Source organism: Leucopleurus acutus (assembly GCF_964270905.1).
Source record: "Leucopleurus acutus genome assembly, chromosome: X".
Taxonomy (NCBI): Eukaryota; Metazoa; Chordata; class Mammalia; order Artiodactyla; family Delphinidae; genus Leucopleurus; species Leucopleurus acutus.
The window spans coordinates 9,970,557-9,998,408 of NC_139148.1; the positions used below are offsets into that span (position 1 = coordinate 9,970,557).

At 45.6% G+C, this 27,852-nt stretch overlaps 1 protein-coding gene across 1 annotated transcript; it reads left to right on the forward strand.

Moving 5' to 3' along the window:
* The first annotated feature begins 498 nt into the window (after nucleotides 1-498).
* On the forward strand, nucleotides 499-27,791 carry PRPS2 (phosphoribosyl pyrophosphate synthetase 2). The gene is made up of 7 exons (XM_082864813.1): nucleotides 499-688; nucleotides 6,138-6,321; nucleotides 13,889-13,987; nucleotides 15,012-15,136; nucleotides 22,267-22,440; nucleotides 23,364-23,523; nucleotides 25,194-27,791. The coding sequence occupies exons 1-7, from the start codon at nucleotides 567-569 to the stop codon at nucleotides 25,284-25,286; spliced, it is 957 nt and encodes a 318-aa protein (XP_082720939.1). The 5' UTR covers nucleotides 499-566; the 3' UTR covers nucleotides 25,287-27,791.
* Nucleotides 27,792-27,852: the final 61 nt, after the last annotated feature.

Genomic DNA, 27,852 nt, shown 5'->3' on the forward strand with positions numbered 1-27,852 from the left:
GTCTTCCCGCTCTTCCCACCCCGCAGCGCCTCCTCCCTCAGCTCCGCCCCTCCAGCTCCTCCTACCCGGCCCGCGGCTGCGTCTTCCCGCTCTTCCCACCCCGCAGCGCCTCCTCCCTCAGCTCCGCCCCTCCAGCTCCTCCTACCCGGCCCGCGGCTGCGTCTTCCCGCTCTTCCCACCCCGCAGCGCCTCCTCCCTCAGCTCCGCCCCTCCAGCTCCTCCTACCCGGCCCGCGGCTGCGTCTTCCTGCTCTTCCCACCCCGCAGCGCCTCCTCCCTCAGCTCTGCCCCTCCAGCTCCGCCTCCGGGACCCGCGGCTGCGCTTTCCCACTCTTCCCACCCCGCAGCTCCTCCTCCCTCAGCTCCACCGCCTCCAGCTCCTCCTCCCCCAGTCCCGTCCCTCCCGCTCCCCTCTCCCAGCTCCGCCCCTCCAGCTCCGCCCCCTCCAGCTCCTCTTCGCTCCGCTCCTGCCGGTGTCTGCCAGTCGCGCTTTCCAGCTCTCGCAGCAGGGTTCTGTGTTACCGCCGCCTCCGCCGCCCCGCGCCGCTTGGAGCCCCGCGCCTGACCATGCCCAACATCGTGCTCTTCAGCGGCAGCTCACACCAGGACCTGTCTCAGCGCGTGGCCGACCGGCTGGGCCTGGAGCTGGGCAAGGTGGTCACCAAGAAGTTCAGCAACCAGGAGACCAGGTGGGGGCCGGGCCGGGGAGGGCGCTGGGCGTGCGGCCGCGGTGCCGGGCCGGCGCCGGCGCTTACCTGGGACCCCCTCCGCGGCTGCCCGCTCCGCCTTCCGGGGCGGGACGGCCACTACGCGGCCTCCGCGCCACCGCCGCGGCGTCCGGGAGAAGCCGAAGAGGGCGGGCACAGCCCGGAAGAGCGACCTCCGGGCGGTCACAGGGCACGGGAGGAGGTAGGCGCAGCTGGCGGGAACCGCGGGGCACGCGGGGAGGGACGGCCCGGGGCGAGCGCGTTCCTGCCTGGCCGATCCCAAACCCCGTGCGCGCGAGGGAACGTCCCGCCCACGTCCCCAGCCCTCGCTGCGCGCTGGATTCGCCTGGGGCCGTTGAAAGTGCCTCTTACCCGCCCTGCCCCAGAGATTCCGGTCCGAGGGCTGCGGGGTCGGCTTTTTAAAAGCTCCCAGGTGACAGTCCTGAGCTGCCAGAGTGCAGACTTCTGAGTTCTCCAGAGGCTGTGGTCCTGCAAAGGGTTTAAAGAACCTGAGAACTCCAGGGCCCACGTGCTGGGATCCCCTGTGCTAACTTTTCTGCTTCAGAGATGATGGACTTTTTCTTTTCAGCTTCTTCGTCTTCCTGCGACTCTGCTGTGTCCCGCAGCAAGGCCATGGCTTGAATGTAACTGCTGCCCATGTCTCAGGTCCACAGGAAGCGGTCGCCTCTGTCCAGTGAAGTCAGGCTGGCGGCCCCCTCTGAAGCCGGACCAGCAGCTCCTTTTTTTCCACTTTCCTGAGTCCACGCAGCTCTTGACTAATTACAAGTTGGTCCCATTTCTCCCCCCACTTAAATATCTTCCACTGTACTCACTTACTGATCTTCTTTTTTTTTTTTTAAGTTACCGATCGTTTTGATATCTTTGGCAAAGATTCAGTTCAGGCAACATTTCCAACAAGCGGTGCTGGAACAATTGTTGGCAGCTGCAAAAAAACCCCAAAAAAGTCCATCCATACTTCCCACCATTTCAAAAATGAACTTGAAATGGATCGCAGGCCTAAATGTAAAACCTAGAACTAGAAATTTCTAGGAGGAAACATCGGAGGAGAATCTTGATGCCCTTGAGGTGGGCAAAGATTGCTTAAATACCGAGGGGTTATTATTATTACATGGAGAGAAGGTGGAGGTTGCTGTTTTCAGCTTGTTAGGATATGGGAAACCCTTATTCCAGGTGGGAAATCACCACTGCACAACCCTGATGATAATATAAGTGAAGAAACATTTGTGAATGAGTATCAGGTGGTGTTACTGCACGAGTCCTTCAGCTAAAGAATTCCACTTGGCAGAGTTTTATCCAGAGGTCTCAGAGGAAGTCCAGGGCTCTGGAGAAGGATAGTGTATTTATGTTTGAATGCCACAATATCTGGCAGTCCTGTTCAAGTTGCAGTAGCTTTCAGAAGAATGGGATGATAGTTTGTCTCCTGGCGGCAGTGTCATATAAGTCAAGGAAAAATTTTTATTTGGTTTTGAGTATTTTATAACTACCGCTCGATAATTAGAAATCATGAGGTGTGAGAAACCACTCAGCCTGAAGTCTGGGAATTGCTATATAGTTACATTTTATGTTTTTCATATCTAGACTATAAAAGGTTAACTTCCTGACTTTTCTCTTTCCCATGAACTGTCTAGGCCCAGAGGTTGATTCTTTTATAAAGAGGACTGTATCAGATACTGCACTAGTGATCCGGTTTTTACCGTGGGGTCCTAGAGGTGAGAAGCAGAAGGGCAAAGGAAGAGATAATTGATACAATTCATGTCCAGGGGCCCCTTCCTGAACCTCTCCCTGAACCAAGACGAGAAATCTGGTGTGGCGCCTGGTCCTCAGCTCCTCCCATTACCCATTTTAAAAACACTAATTGGACACAGAGCCTCATGATTTTGCCTTCTCATCTCTAAATTATTTAAGCTCTGCAGGGAGACATTGGCTCCAACTTTACAATTGGCCACTGAAGGAGCACAGTGATGTCCTAGGACAGCACTGATGATGGTGTCTGAAAGTCTATTGTAACCCATTATGTTGGTCAGTGAACATGCCCAGAGCAGCTAGCTGGATCCTGAGACCCAAAGTTCTGGTTATCTGTTGTGTAACAAGTCACCCCAGAGCTCAACGGTTTGAAACTAATTGTTTATTTGATTCTCAGACCTGCAGTTTGGACAGGGCTCAGCAAGGAAGGCTTGTTTCTGTCCTGTGTGGTGGAGGGGCTGGAGGGTCCACTTCTAAGCTGGCTGGACGGTCCATCTGGGGCTGGAGGGTCCACTTCTAAGCTGGCTCACTCACATGGCTGGTAAGTTGGCACTAGCTTTGGCCTGAGAGCTTGGTTAGGAACCTCAGCATCTCTCCCCACAGGGCTGCTGGAGCTTCCTTATTAGAGCGTGGAAACTGGGGTCCAAGCACAAGGATTCCAAAACACAGGAAGTGGCAGCTCCCAGTCTATTAAGGCCTGGGCCCCAAAGTCAGTGCATCGTCACTTCTGTCGCACTGTGTTGTCAAGCACGGAGTCCTCCCAGATCCAGGGAAGAGGCCATAGACTGCACTTCTTGATGGGAAAAGTGTTAGTCTGTGGCCCGTCTTTTAATTACCACACCCATTCGTTGGTGGCTCACATAAACTCATCAGCCTTCTTATTTCAGGGTCAGTAAAGAGCAGTGGACGCTGCCTCCTGGCCACAGTTTTTAAAAGACCTAGAGTAAAGATCAGTCGCGACCATCTTTATGAGTAGAAGCAGGAATAGCTTTGGGGAAAAGTTGCCATGGTGATTGTATGTATTTTCTGTCTTCCCCTGGACTGCTAGTCATATGGGGATTGAGGTTCCTTAGAAAAACTAGGCCAGAGAAGCTGAAATTCGGGGATTAAACAGTCATAACACCAGCAGTTGTTGGCAAACCTTTTCTGTAAGGGGCAGACAACATTTTAGCCTTCGTGGACCCATGGTGGCTCTGCTGCTGTTAGGTCTTACAGTTCTGTAGGTTAGAAGTGCATCATGGGTCAGTGTTCCTTTCTGGAGGCTCTAGGGGAGAATCCATTACCTGCTTTCCCAGCTCTCAGGGGCTACCTACTTTGTTTGGCTCTTGGCCCGTTCTTCCATCTTCGGGACCAGCCACATAGCACGTCTCTGACCCTACGTCAGTCTTCACATCTCTTTCTCTGACCTCTTTTCTCTCCCTCTTCCATTTTTAAGGACCCTTGTAATCACACTGGGCCAACTAGAATAATCAAGGGTAATCTCCCTGTTTTACGGTCACCTGACTAGTAGCCTTAATTCCATCTGCCACCTTGCTTCCCCTTTGCCCTATAAACGAACATATATATTCAAAGGTTCTGGGGATTAGGACATAGACGTCTTTGGGAGGCCATTATTCTGCCCACCCCATTCTCAGCTCACGGGCTATTATTGACCCCTGAGCTTTATGATACTGTGATTTCCAGATTGACTTCACCTCGCAGTTGATGTGATGTTCACGAAGGAATTACACGTAGCTCTTTAGTACTCGGATCGGAGGGAGTATGTAGAATTCGGTCTGTCACATGCTCATCCCCAGGTTGGCATCGTACTCTTTCCATCCATGGCAGAGCACGTGCGAGGTTAAGACCCACTGTTATCAAAACTCATTTTCAGATCTTGTCAACTTGAAAAATGGCATTTTTGTCTTCTAATTATTCTGTTTAAAGTTGAGTAGAAGCTTCTGTTGATTCAGATAGACTGCTATATGGTATTCGAAATGCCATTTGTGTTTACATTTTCTTTAGAAATAATTAGCTCTTTTAATAAAACAATACCATTGGGTATAATGGGTTTCTGATTGCAAGAGACGGGATACAGGTAACTGTGTATGTATGCCAGTGTTGTGCTGACTCGTTCTCTTGTTGAACCCCCAGAATCCTGTACCTGAAATACAGAAGCTTCCTGGTAGGCAATTTTCAAAGACTTTAGCTCCTATTTGCTTTCTCAAGAAGCTACTGGAGGATATCCATCAGTAAAACAAGGAAGTGCACCCAGAAAGGGTACAGAAAGTGGGAACTCGAGGGCAGGAAAGGGGTGGAAGCAATCCCCAGGAGACAGCTGTGCACAGCTGGAAAGAGAAGGCAGCTCAGGGAGAGACTCGGGCAGGCCAAGGAATGGAGATCACGCTCGAGGCCTTTGACGTTGACATTGTGGGATTTAGTTTGTTAGCCAAGTGTTGAGGCTGCCATTTGTATGCAGTACTCGGAAAACTTAGTAGTTGAAGAGGTTGGATAATTTCCTCCAGGGTAAACAGACCCCCAAAAGTTGTGCATAGAAGGGCAATACGAACTTGGTTTTCAGTTTACTGAATGACTCAGCTCTGAATGGCACTGACACAGTTAAAATTGTAGCTCTCAGATTTAGTTGGAAAATGCTGATCGATGTGAGGAAGATGGCAAGATGAGATGGGAAGGCTGCACACGGGTGCGGGCGACGGGTTGGGGAGGAGATAGGGGTCAACACGTGATGCCTAGGATGAAAACTCCAGATGAACGGGCTTCCCTGGTGGCGCAGTGGTTGAGAGTCCGCCTGCCGGTGCAGGGGACGCGGGTTCGTGTCACCGTCTGGGAGGATCCCACATGCCGCGGAGCAGCTGGGCCCGTGAGCCATGGCCGCTGAGCCTGCGCGTCCGGAGCCTGTGCTCCACAATGGGAGAGGCCACAGCAGTGAGAGGCCCGCGTACCGCAAAAAAAAAAAAAAAAAAATCCAGATGAAGCAATACAAACGCAAAGGAGGGACTTTGAAAATAAACATCTGAAGACCAAGAGTTGAAATCGGCTGCCTCTGCGCTGTTTGTTTGTTTTAAGCCTTACAGAATGGATTGGAGTTTTTTAAGCAATGTGTTATGTGGAACGTTAACGAAAGTGAAAAACTAAAATACAGTATTGAGCCAAAAAGAGTTAATGTAACAGGCCTGAGACAATTTCTGAAGAGCATATGGGATCCCCTCATGTATGGAAAAGGCCCCTTTGCAAGGTGGCCCTTGGCTGGCTTCTGGGAGCTTAGCTTTCGTGAGGTTTCCCGCCATTCCCTGTGGGAATAGCTCACTGCTGAACGGTGTAAACCACGTGGTTAACAGCGAGTCCCTGGCCCCCCGTAAAACCCCAGGCACTGAGTCATGAGCTTCCCCGGGAGACCATGCTTCACGTGTGTTGTCACAGCTCGTTGCCGGGGGAATTCACACGTCCTCTGTGACTCCACGAGGGTAAGGACTCTTGGAAGCTTGTGCCTGGTCTCCCCAGACCTCGCCCGTGTGACTTTTCCCTTTGCTGATTTTGTTCTGTCTCCTCTCAGTGGAAGAAGTCATACCCTCGAGGACCACTGCCTGCCAAGTCCTAGGGAATCACAACCCTGGGGGTGGTCACAGGGATGCTTTCCTATTAATGGGTGGCATGTTCCTTCCCCTAGCGTCGAGATTGGTGAAAGTGTGAGGGGAGAAGATGTGTACATCATCCAGAGTGGCTGCGGAGAAATCAACGACAACCTGATGGAACTCCTTATCATGATCAACGCCTGCAAGATCGCGTCATCCTCCAGGGTGACCGCCGTGATCCCGTGCTTCCCCTACGCCCGCCAAGACAAAAAGGACAAGGTATGGGGGCGGGGCTCCTGTTGGAGGAACCTGCTCTGCCTTAACGGCTACGTTGATTTTCTCACTTTGTACCTCTGAATCCCTGGGAAATGCCTGCTCTCTCCTGTCAGGATGGAGTAAATATGCCTTCTCTGGTTGGCTCTACCAAAGGTTTGTCTTTGGACCAGCCATCACGTTAATATTTGTACCTATAGAAACAGAGAAAGTGTATTTTTGCAGGTATGAAAATACCATTGCTATAATATAAAATTATTATACTTTACATATAATGAAAGTGGATGAAATTATTGTGTACCTTTGTGGTGGTGAATAGAACTAAAGACACACACACACACACACACACACACACCCTGGTGAGTATAAAACACTGGGGGAAGTCCTGAGCAGACCACTGGATTGTATCCATGTCAGGATCCCAGTTGTGATATCCTACCTTAGTTTTGCAAGATGTTACCGTGAGAACCTGAGGCAAGGTTGCACCATCTCAGCATTGTTTCTTACAGCTGCATATGAGTCTACAGTTATCTCAAGATACCAAGTTTAATTTATACCGTTATCTCTTTTTAACCTTGCAAGAGGAATGAAGTTAATATTGTTGAATTATTCTTTTTGTAACACTAGCACTGTAGGAGGCTTTGTGAGTTTCTAGAAAAACTGAAGATACGGCCTCTGCCTTCAAGAAAAATCAGAGAAGTTGGAGTTGGAGGGGAACTTGAAAGGGGAATGTATTACTTTGCTGGGCCTGTGAAAACAAATGACCACAAACTGGGAGGCTTACTTAGAATGCCAGAAATGTACTCTCTTGCAGTCCTGGAGGCCAGATGTCAGAGGTCACTCTGCCAGCAGGCTGCAGTCCCTCTGAAGACTCTGGCGGAGCCTTCTTTGCCTCTTCCTGTTTCTGCTGGCTCCTGGCATTCCTTGGCTTCTGGTAGCATCATGTCCATCTCTGCCTGTCTTCACATGGCTGCCTTCCTGTGTCTCTGCGTGTCCTTTTGTCTTTTATAAAAGGACAGTTACTGGATTTAGGGCCCGCCCTAATCCAGAATGAGCTCATCTGGATCTTCACCTTAGTTACATCTGCAAAGACCCGATTTCCACATGAAGTCACAGTCTGAGGTTCTGGGTGGACGTGAGTTTTGGGGATACCATTCAGGCCTCTATGGGGAGCAACTCTTCAGCTGTTGTCTGCCTTGTATTTTATGAATAGATGGTCGGTTCCGCGGGAATCCTTTCAGTTCCATATAACATAAATCCATAAAACATATATTTATGGACATTGAAATGTGAATTTCAGATAATTGCCACATGCCGTGAAATGTTGGGGTGTGTGTTGGGGGGGCTGTGTGTGTGTCTGTCACTTTGTGACTTGACTTTAGCTTGTGAGCAGCCCAGACCTGAGGCCCCACCTGCTCCTGTGAAGCATATGACGTCCCACTTGTCATTTATGGAGCTGCTTTTATTCTAAACTTGATTTGCAAGTTTTATGTGTGTTTCAGTTTATTTCTTTTGTCGCATCAGTGTAGTCTGTTGTCGTAGCTCTTCCTCCCATCTGGGTGTTTCTATGGGCTTGTTCAGCATCTTGGTTCTTGTCTGTGGCATAGAGAAGCTCATATCCGGCTACCATTTCTCTTCCATGTAACAGGGGGTTTAGTAAATTCTGTATTCTGTCATTTGTCGTCAGATTTTCCTTTTTTTTCTAGTAGCTTTTGCACTTGGCATGAAGATATTTGATACATTGCTTCTTCTTTGGTAAATTCCTCCTTTTATTATTACTTGGCCCTTTCCCACTGTGTAACGATTTGGAACCCTAACTTGTTTTTTGGGTTTTTTTGTTTGGTTTTTGTTTTTTTCTTTTTTTTTTTTAAAACCCTAACTTTCTTTTTAACTGATACAAATATTGAGACATCTGCATTTTTTGTTTGCAAGTATTTGATTGGCAGTTACCTCTTGTTCCAATATTGTATTTTCAAACTTTGTTTCTTATGTTTAATCATAATGAAGTCTTTGTCGCATAGAGAAACTAGCATGGTCTGCATGGCTGGTGTCCTGCCCCCCACACAGGGGATGTGACGGCACTCCTGGCCTCTGGCCTCTACTTGCCAGGATTGCCCTCTGTCACCACGCTGACGAAGAGCCCTCCAGAGCTCTTGCAGCCCCAGTGGGCTTAACTGTTCCCTGGAACCGTGTTGTTCAACTGTCTCTTGATCCATGTTCCTATTGTTGGACATTGAAATGGGTTTTCTTTTTTTTTTTTTTTTTTTTGCGGTACGCGGGCCTCTCACCGTTGTGGCCTCTCTCGTTGCGGAGCACAGGCTCCAGACACGCAGGCTCAGCGGCCATGGCTCACGGGTCCAGCCGCTCCGCGGCATGTGGGATCTTCCCGGACCGGGGCACGAACCCGTGTCCCCTGCATTGGCAGGCGGACTCTCAACCACTGCGCCACCAGGGAAGCCCAAGATGGGTTTTCTTTTGGGGGCCATTTTGAGTACCAGTTTCTTTCCTTCCTTTCACTGTTCCTTAGTCGCTTTGCTGTAAGTGTGTTTCTTGGAAACAATATGGTAGCTGCTTTTCGTTTTTACTCCAATCAGACAGTTCCACGACTTTCTGAACTTAACCGCTGATGGAAGAGATAAGATGTGGTCACCGTCAGCAGCACAGAAGCAAGGCCATGATAGCAGTTGAGAGATGGCACCAGTAGCAGCAGGGGGAATCTGGAGTTCAGAAATGGTGCGCCGTATTGTTGGAGAAAGCTCATAGCAAAAAAGGAATCACAGAGGGCTGTGTTAGTTTCCAATTGCTGCTGTAGTAAATTACTGTAAGCTGGGTGGCTTCAAACAACAGAAATGGATTCTCTCATAGTTGTGGAGGCCAGAAGTTGAAAATCAAGGTGCGGCAGGGCCATGCTCCATCTGGAGACTCTAGGGAAGGATCCTTCCTGGCCTCTTCCAGCTGCTGGCAGCTGCCATGTTGCTTGGCTTGAGGCCGTATCCCTCTGACCTCCGCTTCCATCTTCACGTGGCTTCTCTTGCCTCTGTCGGATCTCCCTCTTTAAGGATACATACACTAGCATCCAGGGCCCTCTGGGATAATCTCCCCATCTCAGAATCCTTAGTAAGACCACATCTGCAAAGGGCCTCTTTCGAAATAAAGTAACAGTCACACAGGCTCCAGGGGTTAGGACCTGATATCTTTGGGGCCACCATTCAGCCCACTCCAGGGGGCCTTGATAGGTCACTGATGTGTGAATAAGTGGGTATTTAGGGACAGTTCAAGCTTTGAGATAGTGTCATTATTACATCATTTATCATGTAAGTCAGGCTACTTGAGGGCTTGAAAGGGGATTCTGTGAATAATGATGCCAGGAAACAAGTGTTCACCCAGCTGTCCCAGGTGAGTCTGACTCTTGACCACCCTTTGTAGAGCCTGGCTCTTTGGGACTGACCTCGGAGGCGGCCAGGACATGTCGATTGTTCTGGCACCATCATTTCTGACCTATCTCTAGTCAAGCTGACTCGTGTTGCAGTAAGGAGAGAGACTGTTTCTCTCACCATGCTGCTCGAAAGGGAAATCTTTAATTTTGTCTATCATTTGAGGTGTGCTTTTGGACTTTTTAAATTGCTGCTAATAACTTTTCTAACTACTCATTTCTTTCCCTAGACCAACTGGGCTGGCTTTGTATCAGGAAACTTTTGAAATGAGGGTAACAAAGGATTTAGTAAGCACCTTAGAGAAATGGCCTGAGCCTATATGTAATTCATGTACCAGCCAGGGCTAGTGATGAGGAAACCCAGGGTGATGGGGGAAAACACTTCTCCCCGCTTTTGGCTTCACTTAGGTAGGCTAAAGGCCACGTAGTGTTCGAATGTGATGGGAAGTCGTCGGCCACACTTGTTCTATGGGCTCAGAAAGAAATTCTCCTCCTCAGCCACTGGAGGAGCCCTGGGGAGCCCCACAGACTTGTCCTTTCCTTCCCATAGGACTGTACTGTCTATGGCATCTAAGACACAATGGAATTCTGCGCAGTCGATCTATTTAGAGTTACCTGCAAAGAAGCGCAGAAAAAGCTAGAGCCTTTTAACCAGATTTAAAGCTTGCTTCATTATTTTTAACCTCACTGCTTGTTTTTAAGCAAGGCTGCACAGCTGTCAAATTTTATTTTTGCTTTTATTTGTATGTGCAAGAAACCAGGGGCAAGTTCTGACAGTGAAGGAAAGGTTTCATGATGACACGTCAGCACAATGTAATACTAACATGGAAAAAAGATGACAATATAGTATTCATTGTAAAAAGTGTGGTGCAGAGTGGTCTGAGTTTTGGGGTAAGACTTTGGAGCCAAGTGGACTTGGGTTTGACCTTTAGTGCCGTTACTTACTCTTGTTCCGTTGTGTCTTTAGTTTCCTCCTCTGGAAGTTAAGGATGGTATTTGGTACTATTTATAAAGTGCTTGGCACACAAGTGGGCAGACTCTTTCCCAAAAGAACTAGGTGTCAGATTGTTGAGGCTTTGTGTCCCACTGGGACTCTGTTGAAATCGCTCCACTTCACCATTTGGTGTGAAAACAGCCATATTTAATATGTAAACGAAGGGGTATGGCCGTGTTCCAATAAAACTTTATTTATGGACATTGAAATATGAATTTCACACACTTTTCAAATGTCACAAAGTACTGCTTTTGATTGGTCTTCAACCACTTTAAAACCTAAAAACCATTCTTAGCTCACAGGTTGTGAAGAAACAGAGCATGGGCTGTCTTGGCCCATGGGCACCAGTCCCCTGACCTCTGCTATAGTGGGTGGTCAATAATTGCTAGTTTCCTTCCCTGCTAAAAACCGTATGATGTGGGCACAGCTGGAAATAATTACTTTTGAGGGGGTAGAAGACTTGGAGCTTTTCCCCCCCCAAATTTTCAAGGTTATGTTCTATTTTCAATGATCAAATAGTTTCTTTTGATTTCTTAACTGGAAAAATTGAGGACGGTTGTGCTGACACAAATTTCTACAATCTCGTCAATTTTTAAAGCCTGCGAAGTTTACACTTTTTAGCGGGGCAGCAGCCGATACATTAAATAAAATCCGGACTCTGGAGAGTCTTTGTCGAGGTTGGTCTGGCTCACAAAATATTTGACCTTTATCCGTTTTTCATTAGGGGAGTCGAACGTTTTATTTTCGGTTGCTGTACCTTGACTACCTTTGTTGAAATGTCCTACAAATTTTTCTCTGTCTTGGCTATAAAGTCAGTCGAAACTTGTGGATCATTTTTCCTGCAAGATGCAGTTGGGGGTTGAGGCAAATTGCGAAAGATGGTCCAAAAACCAAATTTGAAAACAGAGTTTGAAGAAGGAGATCAGAAAGTATGAATTTAAAAATTACCCCTGTGCTTTGGCTCTCAGAAGTAAGAAATGCTCAACGCCATGGAGAGAACGCTATGGAGAGCAGAGGACTCTTCTCGTAGGTTATCAGCTTAGAGAAAGAGCCCCAAATTGATGAGCATTGTGAGTCAGATTCCCAGCTATCGATTTGTTCTTTTTAATTATCTTGGAATTTTGTTAAGACTCAATAATTCTCATAGTTAGTGAGGTGAATGACTAAGCCTCGGAAACTTGTTGTTACAGAGATCCTGTTATTAAATATTTATCGAAGAACTGTCGTGTGCAAGATACAGAGCCGGGACTGCAGGTGATGTGGAAATCTCCAAAACCAATTCTTTGCCCTTGAGGGACGCATAGTCTAGTTGTGAATTATGCATCCTACGTAAAATATCTTCTGATGTCAGTCTTTAAGCAGGCGGCATAAGGTGGTCCCATATGGTGGGGACCAAATGCTGTGTCCCTTTAGAAGGGACAGATCATTTCTCTCTAGATTTCTCGGAGTACCTTAAAGTTTGGAGATTGGAACCAGATCTGGAGGATCAAACACATTGGGTCTGCAGAGATGGGGGTGGAATAAGGGTAAGGTGGGTGTGCAGGTGTAGATGGCAAGGCTTAGAGTGTTCTCTGGAAGAGGGAGAGAGTGGGCCCAGTCCCCACTGCGGGGAGGACCCCTCCTGGAGGCGCAGGGATGGCGGTGGGGCAGACCAGGTCTTAGTAGCTAGAGCCGCGCTGGCGGGAGGGCTTTTTATCCCAAAGGCAACGTGGACCAGAGCAGGGGAGCTAACACGATGAAAACGTGACTTAGTTGAGCAGGTTGAACAATTCTTTAAAAATTAGAAAACTGTTTCCCCATAATCTCACTTTCTAGAAACATCTGCTGGTAACATTTGGGCTGTTTCCTCTCATTCTTTGTGTGTGAAAAAAATATGTGTGTGTGTGTGTGTGTGTGTGTGTGTGTGTGTATTATCATCAAGTAATAGGTTTCTTTTTTATAAAAGAATGGTGTTATTAGAGAAAATAAAAATAATCTGTTCACATTGTGATATAATTCCTGTGTGTTCTTACATGAATATACTCTGTGTGTGTGTGTGTATTTAACAGAGATCATTTGTTACTATTTTGAATGGAATCTTTTTTGTTTTCAGCTTTGAGATATAATTGACATGTGACATTGTAAGTTTGAATGAAATCTTCTATTAAGCTTACATTTCCTTTTTTGTGGTGTATAGGAATAACACTGTTTACAGCAAAATGCTGAACTCTTTCCCTAGGTCTAATCATGCCTCTGTAGTCCCTTGGATTGTTTTGACGTGGACAGAGTTACTGTCCGTCGTTCATGGTGTGGAACCTAAAGCTATGGAGAAGTTGGGTACCTTCAGAGAGGATACGGTGTCACGCTGCGTGTGTTTCTCTGAATATCAAATTATCCATCACCTTAAGGTGTTCTTTCTTGGATATGGTTTTTGTCGAATTTGTAACAGCCTTCGCTCCCAGCTGTAGTGCAGAAACTTGTCTTTAGGGCTGGCCTTGGCCTTCAGGGCTCTGCAGGATGCGCCCCTGCCTCTCTCCCGGCATGCCCTCACATTCTGTCCTGGACCACTGCCTGTAGCCACGCTAGGATTCGTTCCGTCCCTGGATACGATCTCAGCCTCCATGACGTCACATGGGCTGCTCTTGCTGCCACACTGGTCTCCCGCTTCTGCTGGCCTCGCCTTAAAAAGCACTTTCCTTAGAGGGGCCTCTGACAACCAGTGTCTTTTAACTTGATGTCCTTCATACTCTTGTCTGTCTGTCTGTCTCTCTCCCGGGACCTATTATTCTGCACAGTTGTCACAATTGGAATTATATAAATTGTGATGTTACATGTATTTATGTTTAATTATTTGCTTCTTTGATATTTGTTTTCTATACCCAGTGTCAGGCACACTGTCTCACAGTAGTAGATGTAAATAATTAATATTTGGTGAATAAAACGGGATGAGTATCTTTTGCTATTATAAGCTATAAATTTCTTTATTAATAATGAAATCATTTAAATTACTAAGTTTAAATTATTGAATTATTAATTTTGAATTATTAATGTTAATTTTCTTCAAGTGTAATAAAGCATCTGTGATTCCTCTTCTGTAAATCTTAGTGGGAGAAACCTGGAGGTCTCCATCTCTCCCCTGTTATAAAATCCGTGCCTTTATATTTTAGAGTCGTGCTCCGATTTCGGCGAAACTCGTGGCCAATATGCTCTCGGTCGCTGGGGCGGATCACATCATCACCATGGACCTGCATGCCTCTCAGATCCAGGTTCCAGAATTCTCTTTGTTGTCCTTGGTTATGGTGGGGCCTTAGTGCAAGTGGTTAAATCCTAACGCCCTGTTAAGTTAAATAATTTTTGAAGGAGGTAACACTACATGTGTTTTTAAGTTTGTATATGGCAACTCTTGGATTTTCATCTTTTTTACTGAACTTAGAAATATATTTAATGTTGATATCGCCTGTATCCAGCACCACCTTCCCTCTACTCACTTTTGGAGGAGCAGGAATGGCTTCTTGGTAGTAAACTCTATAATTCCATCTCCACTTCTGGAAAATAATTAGAATGGGAGAGTCGTAATGTAGGTTTTTTAAAACTCTTCATAACTTAGTTCCGTAATCTGGTAAACAGGCCAAATTACACTATGCATACTCTGTGATATAGTGAATGTTGACTTATTTGGCTTATAATAAGGTGTTTAAGAAACAGCAAATCTCTCACCCATTGATCTACGAAACCATTCTCCTATTCCTTAGGATAGAGCTGATCGTAAGATAACAGACCATGTCCCCGTATTGAACTGAAATCTGCTTCTGGAACATATCTGTCTTTTGATTTAATTCTGTTTGAATTAAGAAAAGGGCGTCTGCACAGACATAGAAAAACAGTTACCAAAGGGTAAAGGTGGGGGGGAGATAAATTAGGAGCTTGGGATGAACAGATACACACTACTATATATAAATTAGGTAAACAACAAGGTCCTACTATATAGCACAGGGAACTATATTCAGTATCTTGTATAATGGAAAAGGATCTGAAAAAGAATACATGCATATATATATATATATATATATATATATATATATATATATATATATATAAAAAAATAGCTGAATCACTTTGCTGGACACCTGAAAGTAACACAACCTTGTCAGCCAACTATACTTCAATTTTAAAGAAAAAAAGGGGAGTCAGTTGAAAAGGCTTCTTTTGAATAAAAAATTCAAGTTTTATCTCATGAAAGAGATCTTTTTAAAAACCCTGCAATAACGTGACACCCGCTTCTCCCCTTAGGGGTTCTTTGATATCCCCGTGGATAACTTGTACGCGGAGCCCGCGGTCCTGCAGTGGATTCGGGAGAACATCACCGAGTGGAGAAACTGCATCATTGTTTCACCTGACGCCGGGGGCGCCAAAAGGTACTGCACAGGCCCAGGCGGCATGAGGCAGATTTAGATTTGTGTGTTTGCCGACTGCTTTTTCCTTTCCGTATGTGTTAGATAAGGAAGCATGTCTTCAATTACTGAACAGTTTATTTTGCAAATAAGCAAGTAAGTAGCCAACAGGCTTCACCTCCAGAGCAGAGAGCTGTCATCTTTAACATTTCATCATTCATGAAAGAAAAAAAAAATACAGACGTTTGGTTTCAGCAAAGAATGTTTTGAGGTTTTTTTTGGTTTTTTTTTTTGGCAGTACGCGGGCCTCTCACTGCTGTGGCCTCTCCCGTTGCGGAGCACAGGCTCCGGACGCGCAGGCTCAGCGGCCATGGCTCACGCGCCCAGCCGCTCCGCGGCATGTGGGCTCTTCCCGGACCGGGGCACGAACCCGTGTCCCCTGCATCAGCAGGCGGACTCTCAACCACTGCGCCGCCAGGGAAGCCCTGTTTTGAGTTTTTTAAGTTTTCATTTCTGATTATAAAAGCAATGAGCCTAATTGGAAAATAAGGCTTTTACTTAACAACACGATTGACCAAGCTAGTTCTTCTTACTACAAACATTTAGAAATGGAAGCCAAGATAGAACAATTTTAAAATGCGTGTCCGCAGAGCAGCCGGAAAGAAAGGGAGATGTCTGTGGCCCAGAAATAAAGAAGGCTGACAGCCGTGCTCGGGGTGGCCTGCGGTATGGGTGTCAGATCCAGGAAGAGGCGGGTGGCTTGGGAGAGGCTATAATGCCCTCATGGGGGCCTCCAGACAGAAGGGAGATGGCAGGGAGACCCCTCCCTGCAGCCTGGGGAGGAAAGCCAGTCTTTCCCGATGCTGGGAAAATTGACCCCAGGCCACAGAGCCACGGCCGAGGGAGAATTCCACAAGCCCAGCTGTTCAGTAAGCACTCCCCGCTGAAGACCACCTCATTGTGCCTGACTATCCCAGTTAGGAAGCCGAGGGGGCGCAGCCCACCGAGAGCCAGCGCCTGCAGATAACAGGGCGGCGGGCAGCGAGCCCCGTGGGCTCAACAGGACAGTTACTGGGCTGTAAAAGGAGGATGCTGGACGGAAATTGACATGGCACTAAAAGCATCAGAGCGCAGGTGCACTGAATGGCATAAATAATCGTACTGAGAAGCAAATCCAGAGGGCTTTACAGAGACTCAAGGAATTAAAGAGCAATCAGTACAGACAGTTGAGGATCGGGGTGAAGATGAGGGAACGCTGATGCAGAGTGCTTTACTGTGCTCCGAGACTCAGTGAGTCAGAGTCACCTTGTAGAACTGTGCAGCTGCTCTCTGGCGGGGAGAAGAGCGGAATGAAGTTTTAATGCCCGGGCAGGGGCCTCCGTCAGGGAGGGAGAGGTGAAAGAGAGCTCCGTCCACCAGTCCTGTGAGAAAGCAAGGATGCTCGTAAGTCTGTGCACGCTAGTAAACCTGCCACGAGAGAGTGGTGACCATCAAACTTGGGGACAACTTTAAAATGCAAATGCCCATCCCTCATCCCTTCCACGGCCAAGCTAAGGACCTAGAATCGAACTTAAAAGCTCCCCTTCGGGTGCAAGCAACCCAGAGTGTTGTCTGCTTAAGGCAACAGGGGAATGAGAGCAACGTTTTGGAGTAATTTCTCTTGGAGATGCTTGCAGTTACTTAGAAACTTACTGAAGTCACACAGTGGCATCTGCAGGCGAATGCACTGGCCTGCTCGAAGGTTAGAGGTGAGCAAGTGGGTTGAGAGGGAGCATAAGGCGTAACTTGTTTTTAGTAACAGCTTTATTGAGATGTAATTCACATACCTCCAATTCACCCATTCAAAGTGCGCAGGTCAGTGGGTTTTGTGTATTCAGAGTTAGGCATCTGTCACCACTGTCTAATTCCAGAACATTTGCAGTCACTCCCCACTCCCTCTCCCTCCAGCCTGTGGCCACCACTAATCTCCATTGTGTCTAGGGAATTGTCTCCCTGGGCGGTTCATATGGATGGATCATAAAATAAGTGGCTTTCATGTCAGGCATATTTCTTTTTTTGACCAGAACAACTTAGTTTGATAGCTAACAGGCCAAAAGAATAATAGATTCCACAAACTTCTGTGGCCTTGTGTTTTTCCATCCCAACCCTATTTTTTTTTTTTTTTTTTTTTTTTTTTTGGTGGTACGCAGGCCTCTCACTGTTGTGGCCTCTCCCGTTGTGGAGCACAGGCTCTGGACGCTCAGGCTCTGTGGCATGTGGGATCCTCCCAGACCGGGGCACGAACCCGTGTCCCCTGCATCGGCAGGCGGACTCTCAACCACTGCACCACCAGGGAAGCCCCCAACCCTATTTTTTATGTATAGGGTGATGTCTCCCATTTCCTTCTTGAGGGACCTCTATTCTTCCCAAAGTCAGAATTATGCTTTTCAAACATATACCCCCCCTTTTTATTTCACACAGATGATGTTATGCTGCACATACTTCTTTGCTGTTTTTTTTTTCAAAGCATGTTCCGCCTTAGCAACAGTTCCCCAGCTGTGCAGTAGGTCTGCTTTCTTGGTTTTCGCAGCTGGGTGATAGGCCCTTGGGTGCGGATGTAGTGATTCCTTTAACCAGTCTCACGTTCCTCTTTAGTAGGTGCTGTTGTTTATGTTCTTAGGCACATTCCTGCAGCACGACACTCACTTTCACATTTCATATACTTGTACAAGTAGGATGCGTTCTTAGAACTGCTGTTGCCAAGTCCAGGGGCATGAGCTATTTAGGTTTTGATGGACAGGGTCAAAATTTGGTCTTTGAAAGAAGATAGGCTTCGCTGGTGGCGCAGTGGTTGGGAGTCCGCCTGCCAATGCAGGGGACATGGGTTCGAGCCCTGGTCCGGGAGGATCCCACATGCTGTGGAGCAACTGGGCCCGTGCGCCACAACTGCTGAAGCCCGCGCGCCTAGAGCCTGTGCTCTGCAGCAGGAGAGGCCACTGCAATGAGAAGCCTGCACACCACGGCGGGGAGTGGCCCCCACTTGCTGCAGCTAGAGAAGGCCCGCGTGCAGCAGTGAAGACCCAGTGCAGCCAAAAATTAAATAAATGAATAAATTAATTAATTTAAAAAATATATGAACTCAAAATTCACGTATAAAAAAAAAGAAAGAAGACCATTGGGATTAGCAGATAAAACTACTATATATAAAACAGATAAACAACAAGGATCTGCTGTATAGCAGAGGAAACTATATTCAGTGTCTTGTAATAAACCATAATGGAAAAAAGTCTGAAAAAGAGTATATAAATATATATATATGTATAACTGAATCACTTTGCTGTACACCAGAAGCTAACACAACATTGTAAATCAAGTATACTTCAATTTAAAAAAAAGAAGATAGGGCTTCCCTGGTGGCGCAGTGGTTGAGAGTCCACCTGCCGATGCAGAGGACATGGGTTCGTGCCCCGGTCCGGGAAGATCTCACATGTCGCGGAGCCGCTAGGCCTGTGAGCCGTGGCCGCTGAGCCTGCGCATCCGGAGCCTGTGCTCCGCAATGGGAGACGCCACAACAGTGAGAGGCCCGTGTACCAAAAAAAAAAAAAAGAAGATAGACCAGTTGACATTCCCAAGTATGGATGCCAGTGACTTTGTACACAGGCTTGCTTACACAGCAGATGATCGGACTTCTTTTACTTTACAGATCGGCTGAGTGATACATGGCATCTCCTCCTGTAAATTGCAGTTGCGTGCATAAGGTTGAGCGCTCCTTCTAGCACGTTCATATTTTGTTCATACCTTTTGCATGTTCTGTCAGCTGGAGGCCTCTTCCTCTGGCTTGTTAGGAGTTCTGTGCAGGCAGGAAATGACATCTTTTCTTCTCGTGTGTAGCAAGTAAGTCCCCGAGTTTTTCACTTCTTCCCTTTTTGTATTTTTCTTCTCTGCAAGACTTTTAAAACATGCTTATGTACTCACATTTATCTCTGTTTCACATTATGGCTTCTGGGTTTATGAAGGATCACCCTTAACATTTTTCTTCTCCCATGATTTCATATGTTTTAAGGGTTGCTTTTTTCCTTTTTAATGTTTTGATTTTTCTTCCATCTGAAATTTGTTTTGGAATAAAGAGTGAATTAAGAATCCAACTCCCCCTGTCCTCAGCTATCTGAATTGTCCCCAGAACTATTCAGTAATCAATTTTTCTCACATTGATTTGAAATACCATCTTTTATTATATACCAGGCTCCCCCATCTACTTGCCAACTCCTGCTCAAAAAATGCAGAGTCAGCTAGCCAGAGGAAATGGCCAGTAGCAAGATGCTGTTTTTGTTCAGATCCCCTTCAGAGTAGTTCCGCTCCGATCACCCCTGCTCCCCCTCTGCCGGGAGAGGCAGGCTTTTTAGGGGCATGCATTTCCGGTTTTTTGTCACCTCCATTCCTCACCAGTTTTTGCTACACATTCTTGTCATCCTCATATCCTGGAGTAAGCTGTTCCCCAACCGACAAAATAGCCTCGCAGGTAACGCATGATACGTACAGTTGACATTATCTGTGGCTTCTTTGTTTGATGCAAGAAGTCGTATTTCACCAAGAAAAATAGATATCTATCTGACAAATTGGAACTTGTTGTCACAGAAAAAACTTTGAGGCTTGATTTGTTCCAGGTACAAGTTAGTATCCCCACAAAACTTAATATCGCCACAAGAGGTCACTTGTGGGTAGAAAAAAAATAAACCTTAGGAAACACACCACTGTTGAGATAGTCAGTATTAACGTAAAACTGGTCTGGGAAGTTGGTGAAACTAAATAATTCAGATTGGACTTTTTTCTCTTTTCTTTTAAAGAGAATGTAATAGTGTATCCAGAAGAAATGGAAATCAAACTATGTATTATTTTTGTCCTAGCTTTTTCCACCCAAGATTTCTATATGATACACTGTCTCAGCATCGTATGTTAGGAATAGGTATTAAGTCTCAGTTATACACCAGGAAAAGAAGAGTTGGAACCTGCGGAGAAATAGGAATGTTCTCGCAACCCAGGGGGCTTTTTGCAGGGATATTTTCCTTTATTCTCTGCTTCTGATGTTACCATTGGGTACCTGCAGTGGCTGGAGCTCCCCCAGTCATGTTCCACGCCTGTCCCCAACCCCCCAAAACCTGAGCTTCTTTCCCACGCAGGCCTCCGCGCCCCCTGCTGGTGTGTTTGTGCACAGGCTTAGGAGAGCGGATCACATGGCAGAACGCAGGTTATGCTTGGACTTGAGTTGCTTCAAACTTCAGCCCCAGTGGTGGCGCTTCCCCACCGCACTGAGATCTTCCTGGTCCTTACAAATAAACAGAATTTTAATGTATACGCACATACATAAGGTGTTCAAGAGTCTTTCTTGGGAAAAACCTGTCTTGTGTTCTGAGAAACTAGCTTTCCTTAATGGGAGTTTAAATGGCTTATCTTTTATGAAATTGGCATATAGATAGTAGTATATGTTTTAGGGCGATTATGGGGCAAAATCTTGGTCAGCATTCAAATTCTATTTAGTTATATATATGCCACAATTTAAAAAAATACTTGTTGAATGTTCTCAGAAACAAGCAGGTGTAACCTGTGGTACACAGTCCCCTTCATGCTGCGCTCTTGGCCCCAGAAAGTGGGTTCCTCTCAGCGCCTTGGCCACACTCGGCTTGATCAGAGCACGCATGGGGCGCCACTCGTGGTTACCAGCTGAGGAGGACGCAGTGAATGGGACCACGACTTAAAAAGCGTCCAGAGGTTGCATCATCCAGTCACTGCATACTAAATTAGGGTGTGTGAGTGTGTATGTTTTGGTCCCTCGATAAAAAGTTTTTCAGCTGAATTGCATCAGGAGTGACCCTCATTTCAAAAAGTGAAACGGGAAAATCTTCATGTCACCTTATGTCTATGGTGTTATTTTGCACTGTTTCATCATTGAAGTCTATTCTTCACAGGAAAAATCTGGAATGTTCCGGGCTCACTAGCAAGCCTGGCCTGCCACCTTCTCCTCCTTTTGCCAGTTCAGGCCTTTCAGAGCTGATGACTTTTGAGCATTTGCCCTAGTTGTGCAGAGGCCTGGACTGTGATTACCGTGTCCGGAGGCCTCGTGTCCCGTGAAGCCCGTTGTCCTAAGCGTACAGATTACATGGCTGCGCTCACCCGGACTTTGTCCCCACTGGCTGCTCCCTACACTGAGCAGTTAGTATTTCCTAAATAACTTGCTTTTAGTTGTGCCCCTGACTTTAAAAGGTACCCACAAGGGCTTCCCTGGTGGCACAGTGGTTGAGAGTCCGCCTGCCGATACAGGGGACACGGGCTCGTGCCCCGGTCCGGGAAGATCCCACATGCCGCGGAGTGGCTGGGCCCGTGAGCCATGGCCGATGGGCCTGCGCGTCCGGAGCCTGTGCTCCGCAACGGGAGAGGCCACAGCAGTGAGAGGCCCGCATACCGCAAAAAAATAAAAAAATAAATAAAGGTACCCATGAACACTAACCTGTTGAGTGTCAGCTGCTTAGCCAGGAGTTTTAGCCCATGGTCAAGGCGCCCTGGCTTTCTTCCCCAGCTGCCACAAATGCAAGGCCACATCCTAGCATGTTTCTCCCCTTGCATCGCTTAATACATATCCCAGACCAGGCCTGGCTTTGCAAGGGAGGCCTGATTCTTGCATTATCTTGAGTATGGCTGGTCACGACAGTCCTAAAATACAGCTGTGAAGAACACAAGTTTTTTTGTATTGACAGTGTTTGATGTATCTGTCTGTGTCTTTTTTTTTTTGTAATGAATCTAGAGTTTTTTAATATAATTTTGGGAATACGTTTTCAGAATTAGTCTAATTTTTTTCCCTATCTATATTTTTTAACTTTTAATTTTATATTGGAGTATAGTTGGTTAACAGTGTTGTGTTAGTTTCAGGTATACAGCGAAGTGATTCAGTTATACATATACATGTATCTATTCTTTTTTCAAATTCTTCTCCCATCTAGGTTGTTACAGAATATTGAACAGAGTTCCCTGTGCTATACAGTAGGTCCTTGTTGGTTATCTGTTTTAAATATAGCAGTGTGTACATGTCACTCCCAAACTCCCAATCTATCCTCCCTGCCACCTTCCCCCTGCTAACCATAAGCTTGTTCTCTAAGTCCGTGTCTGTCTGTGTCTTTGAGCAGGGTCACGTCAATCGCAGACAGGTTGAATGTGGAATTTGCCTTGATTCACAAGGAGAGGAAGAAGGCAAATGAAGTGGACCGGATGGTGCTGGTGGGCGACGTGAAGGACCGCGTGGCCATCCTTGTGGATGACATGGCCGACACATGTGGCACCATCTGCCATGCTGCGGACAAGTATGCGTGTGGTTTGGGACCCCTGAGGAGAGTGTCAGGGCGTCTCATTAAGAAAGGAAGAATGTCAGCTGTTAAAAAAACTCGGCTCACTTTTCCTAATTATTACTGATAGCTTAGTAATAGTTTTTCAGACCAAAGTCAATTCTAGGCCTATTTTTTTTTCTCGGTAGGGAAAAAACTGTGGTCCTTTATGGCCTGGTTTTCATTTTCAAGGTTGAACTTTCAGTGTATTTTTAAAGAAGTTCAGGGAAGGTGCTTCTCCTGAAACTGAGCACAGGAGGAAAAAGGCAGTCTTTCGGCCTCTTCAGGCCCTCACTTCCTTGGCTTGCCTTCACTCCAGCCTTCTCAGCGTTGGCTTCCAGGGACTTAGAGCTGGGCTGTTCCGCGTGGGAGCCACCACCCAGCCATGCACGGCTGCAGAACGCGTGGACTGTGGCCCGTCTGACTTGAGATGTGCTGGGAGGGTAGAATGCACAGCCGGTTTCAGAGACAGAACGAAACAAAGAGTGTATAATACCTCAGTTTTGTGTATTGATTGTATGGCAACATGGTGACATTTTGGCTTTACTCTTTTAAACCTGGGCAGTTTTGTTCCCTGGGAGACATTTGACAATATCTGGAGACATTTTTGGTTGTGACAACTGAGGGGACGGGTGTTGCTGTTGGGTAGAGGCCAGGGATGTGCTGCACAGCAAAGAATTATCCGGGCCCAACGTCAAGGCTGATAATCCCTGATTTAAGGGAATGTAAAGTGTTTGGCCAGCACATACCTTAAAAGATCCTGTTTTAGACTGATAAATGTGAGTGAAATTGGTTCCCTGTTTTCCTTTATGGAACACACTATTGCTTTTAAATTCACACTGAGGGGAGAATGCTTCAAGAATATTTGTGTGCACTTAGTTTTTTTCTCTTTTATTTTATAGGCTACTCTCGGCCGGAGCCACCAAAGTTTATGCTATCCTTACCCATGGGATCTTCTCTGGGCCAGCTATTTCCAGAATAAATAATGCCGCCTTTGAGGCTGTTGTTGTGACAAACACTATTCCCCAAGAGGACAAAATGAAACACTGCTCCAAGATTCAGGTACTGGCTACACTGCAGGCAGAGCCAAGCAGGGAGGCAACTCGCATCTTGTGTGTGTGACCACTTGCTAAGCAGATGTCAGTAGAGGTTGTAGCTTCCCGTAATGGGAAGGTATGATACATGTTAGATGTCTGGGAAAGGCTGGGGCCAGCAGAGGTCAAAGTTATAAATAGTAAGTGAATAAAGCCTAAGTAAAGAACATTAAGAAACAGGCTGTGGTAAAGCTAAACAGAGTTACCACATGACCCCCCTGGTCCACCTCTAGGGTTATTCCTCCAAATCTGAAAATAGCTGTTCAAACAAAACCTTATGCACGAACATTCACAGCAGGCCTTGTTCACGGTAGCCAAAAGGTGGAAATGACCAAATGTCCACCGACAGTTGAATGGTTAACCCAAGTGTGGCCTCTTCATACGATGAAATATTCCTCAGCCTTAAAAAGGAAGGAGATTTTGATACTTGCAACAACATGGATGAACCTTGAAAGCGGTATGCTAAGTGAAAGAAACCAGTCACAAAAGGACAAATATTGTGTGATACGTAAACTAGATTCCACTTAGCTGAGGGCTCTAGAGTAGTCAGATTCATAGAAAGGGGAAGTAGAGTGGTGGTTACCAGGAGCGGGGTGTTTAATGGTGCAGGGTTTCCGTTTGGGACGATGAAAAAGTTTGGGAAATGGTTACACACCACTGGGAATGTAGTTAATGCCAGTAAGTTCTATACTTAAAAATGGTTAAAATGGCATCTTTTGTGGTACATGTATTTTGCCACAGGTTTTTAAATGGGGAGGAAAACAAGCAGCTTGGCTGTGCCAGGGGTCTCTTAGCTTTACTCCTTCTATCCCTCCTGCCTTGGGAGGCCCCCAGAGAGTTGGCAGTGATCACTTTACACCAGCTGGCCTGAAATAAGTTGAAGGGGTTTGAGTCCTCGTTTTGCCTCTGTGTCTTGGTGAACCTTGGCAAGTCCTTTCATTGCTGGAAGCCTACATGCCCATCATTAGAGCATGAAGGTGGATCAGTGATCTGCTTCGTGATTTCTCATCCATCGGAGAGCAACACAGTTCATTCGGCACCAGGAGATTCATTAGAAAATGGTCAGAATAGCTATGCCTTAGATTTTCAGGTCTGATTCTCAGTAGTTGAGAGTCAGCAAATTAAGGCCCCCGGGCCCAATCCAGCCCACCATCTCTTTTTGTAAATAAAGTTTTACTGAAACACAGCCATGCCCATTCATTTATGTATTGTCTATGGCTGTTCTCATGCTGACCCCGGAGTTAGATGATTACAGCTGTGCTGTCAGACGTTACAGTTTGTGTTTTCAGAAACCAAGAGAGAGAAAAACCTTCCACATGATGATTGAGTAAAATTAATTTTAAAACAACAAACACTGAAAGTAAAGGATGTCTCTGGTTAACAGCGGCCCTGAAAAGCCTTTGAAGTATCTGCACTGAAAAATCTCACTTCCAGGATCCCGTACAGGATTGTAATTTGAAGACAGACCCAAAACTGTCAGTCCTCTCAGAAGAAATGGCTGTGGGGAGGTTCGATAGTAGCACATCTTATGTGCTGGAGAAAGCGTTTCTAGGCTTTCTGGCTTCTAAGTTTCCAATTAAACATCACTGAGATGTCCCACTTTCTTCTCCTCTTTTCTGTCTTTTCATTGGTGTTTAGGTTATTGACATTTCGATGATCCTGGCCGAGGCGATTCGAAGGACCCACAACGGTGAATCTGTGTCTTACCTGTTCAGCCACGTCCCACTGTAAATCCAGGATGTGAGGTGTGGAAGCAAGCCTGCTCTGGCTTCTGACTTGCGTGCATTTGTCTGATTATTAGCTTTAGGACTAAGTAGTTATATTAATGCAAAAGCATCAAATCTTTGTATACTCCGAGGGCCACTGGTTTTCCCCCTCTTAAAGCTCCCAACCATTTATTTTCAGTTTGGTGGGGAGGGCAGTGGTTATTTGATCTTTAAGTGAACAGTCTTAAATGAGAAATGTTTCTGTTATCGTGATTTGTTCTGATAGGTGACCTTTTTTTCCTTTGTTCTGTCAGTGCTTTGAGGCCACAACTTTCAAGTTTATAATTCCATTGTGGAAGTTCACAGTTTATGTATTTCAGGGTTACCAAAGGTCAGCTCAGATTAAAGCCTCTGTGTAAATATAAAATGATAATGCCTGTGGACATTTGGGTGAAACCCTGTAGAGAATTAGCCTTTTGCTTCTAAGTCAACCTTAGAGAATTTTTAATACCCTGAATTTTGAGTATTTGTTTTAGTGATCAGGTTTCCAAGAAACCATTTTGGTTATTATGCTTAATTTGGACCAAATTTTATGTAGCTGAAGATGGCCACTGACACGTTTAATTCTGGTAAACATTAGACATATCAGAGGCAATGTAGTTCAGTATTTTTTTATTGCCACTTCTAAAAATCGTAACTGTCACTTATCTGAAATACCTTGTTCTAAAATTCCAAAATTATGTTCAGCAATAGAGCTGACAGAGAAACTGTTTTGAGGTAGTCTGCAAGTACACTGTCACATTCATGCTGTGTCCATCCCAGATGCACCTCATGTCCTGCCATCTTGTTTTTTTTAATGTCCTGTTTTTAGCTCTAGCTTTTACTTTGCCTTTTTTCCAAGAGTTTCATGTTGTGGATTTCCGTCACAACAAAGACTTCTTCGCTAAGTCCCCTCACATTTACTAGTCTGATCTCTGTTTTGCTTTTAACATGAGAAAAAGATGAATTGTTTGTGGGTGCCTCCAAATACATATTTAAATATTATTTCCTTAGTGTTGATCTCATGGTCTTTTGCCTTTTGTACTCACAAGTATCAAGCCTTCTAGGCAACAGATTATTGTAACTAAAGCAGTTACCTGAAAAGTGTGGGTGAGAAAGGCCTAGAAAAAAAAGGACAAATAAGGAAACATTAGTTGCTCCATGAAGTTAATGTTCAAATGGTGGCCCAGGAGTGATGGTGGAGGGGAGATAGCTTTATCCACAGGTGGCTTTTGACGGCTGCTGAGTGAGGCGCGCCCATCTCCGGTGGCAGGCGGCAAGCATCAACTCTGAATTTTCCTAAGTGCGCGTTGGTGGACAACCAACTGAGCGCTTCCGCCCCCAAAGAAGAAAATGTGCCTGCACAGACAAAGCCCAGGAATAATAAATAACAATCTCCTTCTGCTGAATCTCAAAATTTGGAGAGAAGAAAGTCTCTGATCTAAATTCTGTGGGTGGAAAAATGAAATCTGTTTAAGTTGTTAACAAACCTGAATAACAGTCTTTAAGGTTTCAGACTTCAGTACAGCAGAGGGTGAATCAAAGTTTAAAAGTATCATCTTAGTCATCGCAGAGACTAGCATTTTGCTGTACCTTAAGAGGGCTTTTGAGAAAAAATCCTAGTGTAGCCTGGTTAAGGTCAGCTATTCAATACGATGGACGTTATCTAGACAAGAGTTGATTTGAGATATGTGAAGAGCCTATTTAGATGTATGTAATTTTTATTTTGGACAAATGAGTGATATCTGTATTTCTTGAAATTTCTATGCATAGAGAAATGAAAATGTAGTTATGAACGCACGCAGGTAGACAGCTTCGCATCCCAGTGTGGACATGATGACAATGACTAAAACCAGTTGATTTAAAGGTAGTCATTTCATCTAAGATTTAAGAGTCTAACACATAGAGCTAGTTTTAAAATAATGATCTTCAGATAAAGAGATAAAAATCGGTATTGTCATTCTCTGAATTAAGAACTGATTGTTTCTATGGTTATTTATCTCCACTTTTGTATTTTAAAGTACTTCTGGTACATCTGTCAACTAAATAGACTAGAGGTAGCCCTGCACGGCGGCAATGTAGCCCTTAACTATTTGATGGTCCAGTTCAAGAAAGATGATGAAGACAGCCTTGAGAGCAGCGTAATCCCAGAACTTGTGCGTCCCTTGCTGCTTATGCGGAAACATTTCAGTGAAACCACCAAATATATTGCTCCTGTCTGACTCTGCTGCATGGCAGTTGACTTGGCGTACATCTAACCAAAAAGGGGAGCCAGAGAAATATGAATATACCAAAGTTGCTCAGTTTCCAACTTAAGTTACATTAACCAACTTAAAGAGGTTCGTAGTATAACTTTCCTTTGGTAGATATGATGTCAAATAGATTGAGGAACTATGTCATTTGCAGTGCTTGTATTGGTTTAGAATATAGGATTCGAAGATCTTCCAACACTGTACTAAAAACATTTCAATAAAATCATGCTCCTTCTTTCTTTCATACTTTGTATCATCATTGTGGAGTAATATGTTTTGATGGAGTGATGTGTTCTGATG

Excerpts from the sequence above, each read along its gene's own strand:
- PRPS2 (XM_082864813.1), top strand. The coding sequence starts at position 567 with ATGCCCAACATCGTGCTCTTCAGCGGCAGCTCACACCAGGACCTGTCT. Across the intron at positions 6,322-13,888 it reads GCCAAGACAAAAAGGACAAG|AGTCGTGCTCCGATTTCGGC; the intron begins GTATGGGGGCGG and ends TTTATATTTTAG. Across the intron at positions 22,441-23,363 it reads ATCTGCCATGCTGCGGACAA|GCTACTCTCGGCCGGAGCCA; the intron begins GTATGCGTGTGG and ends TTTATTTTATAG.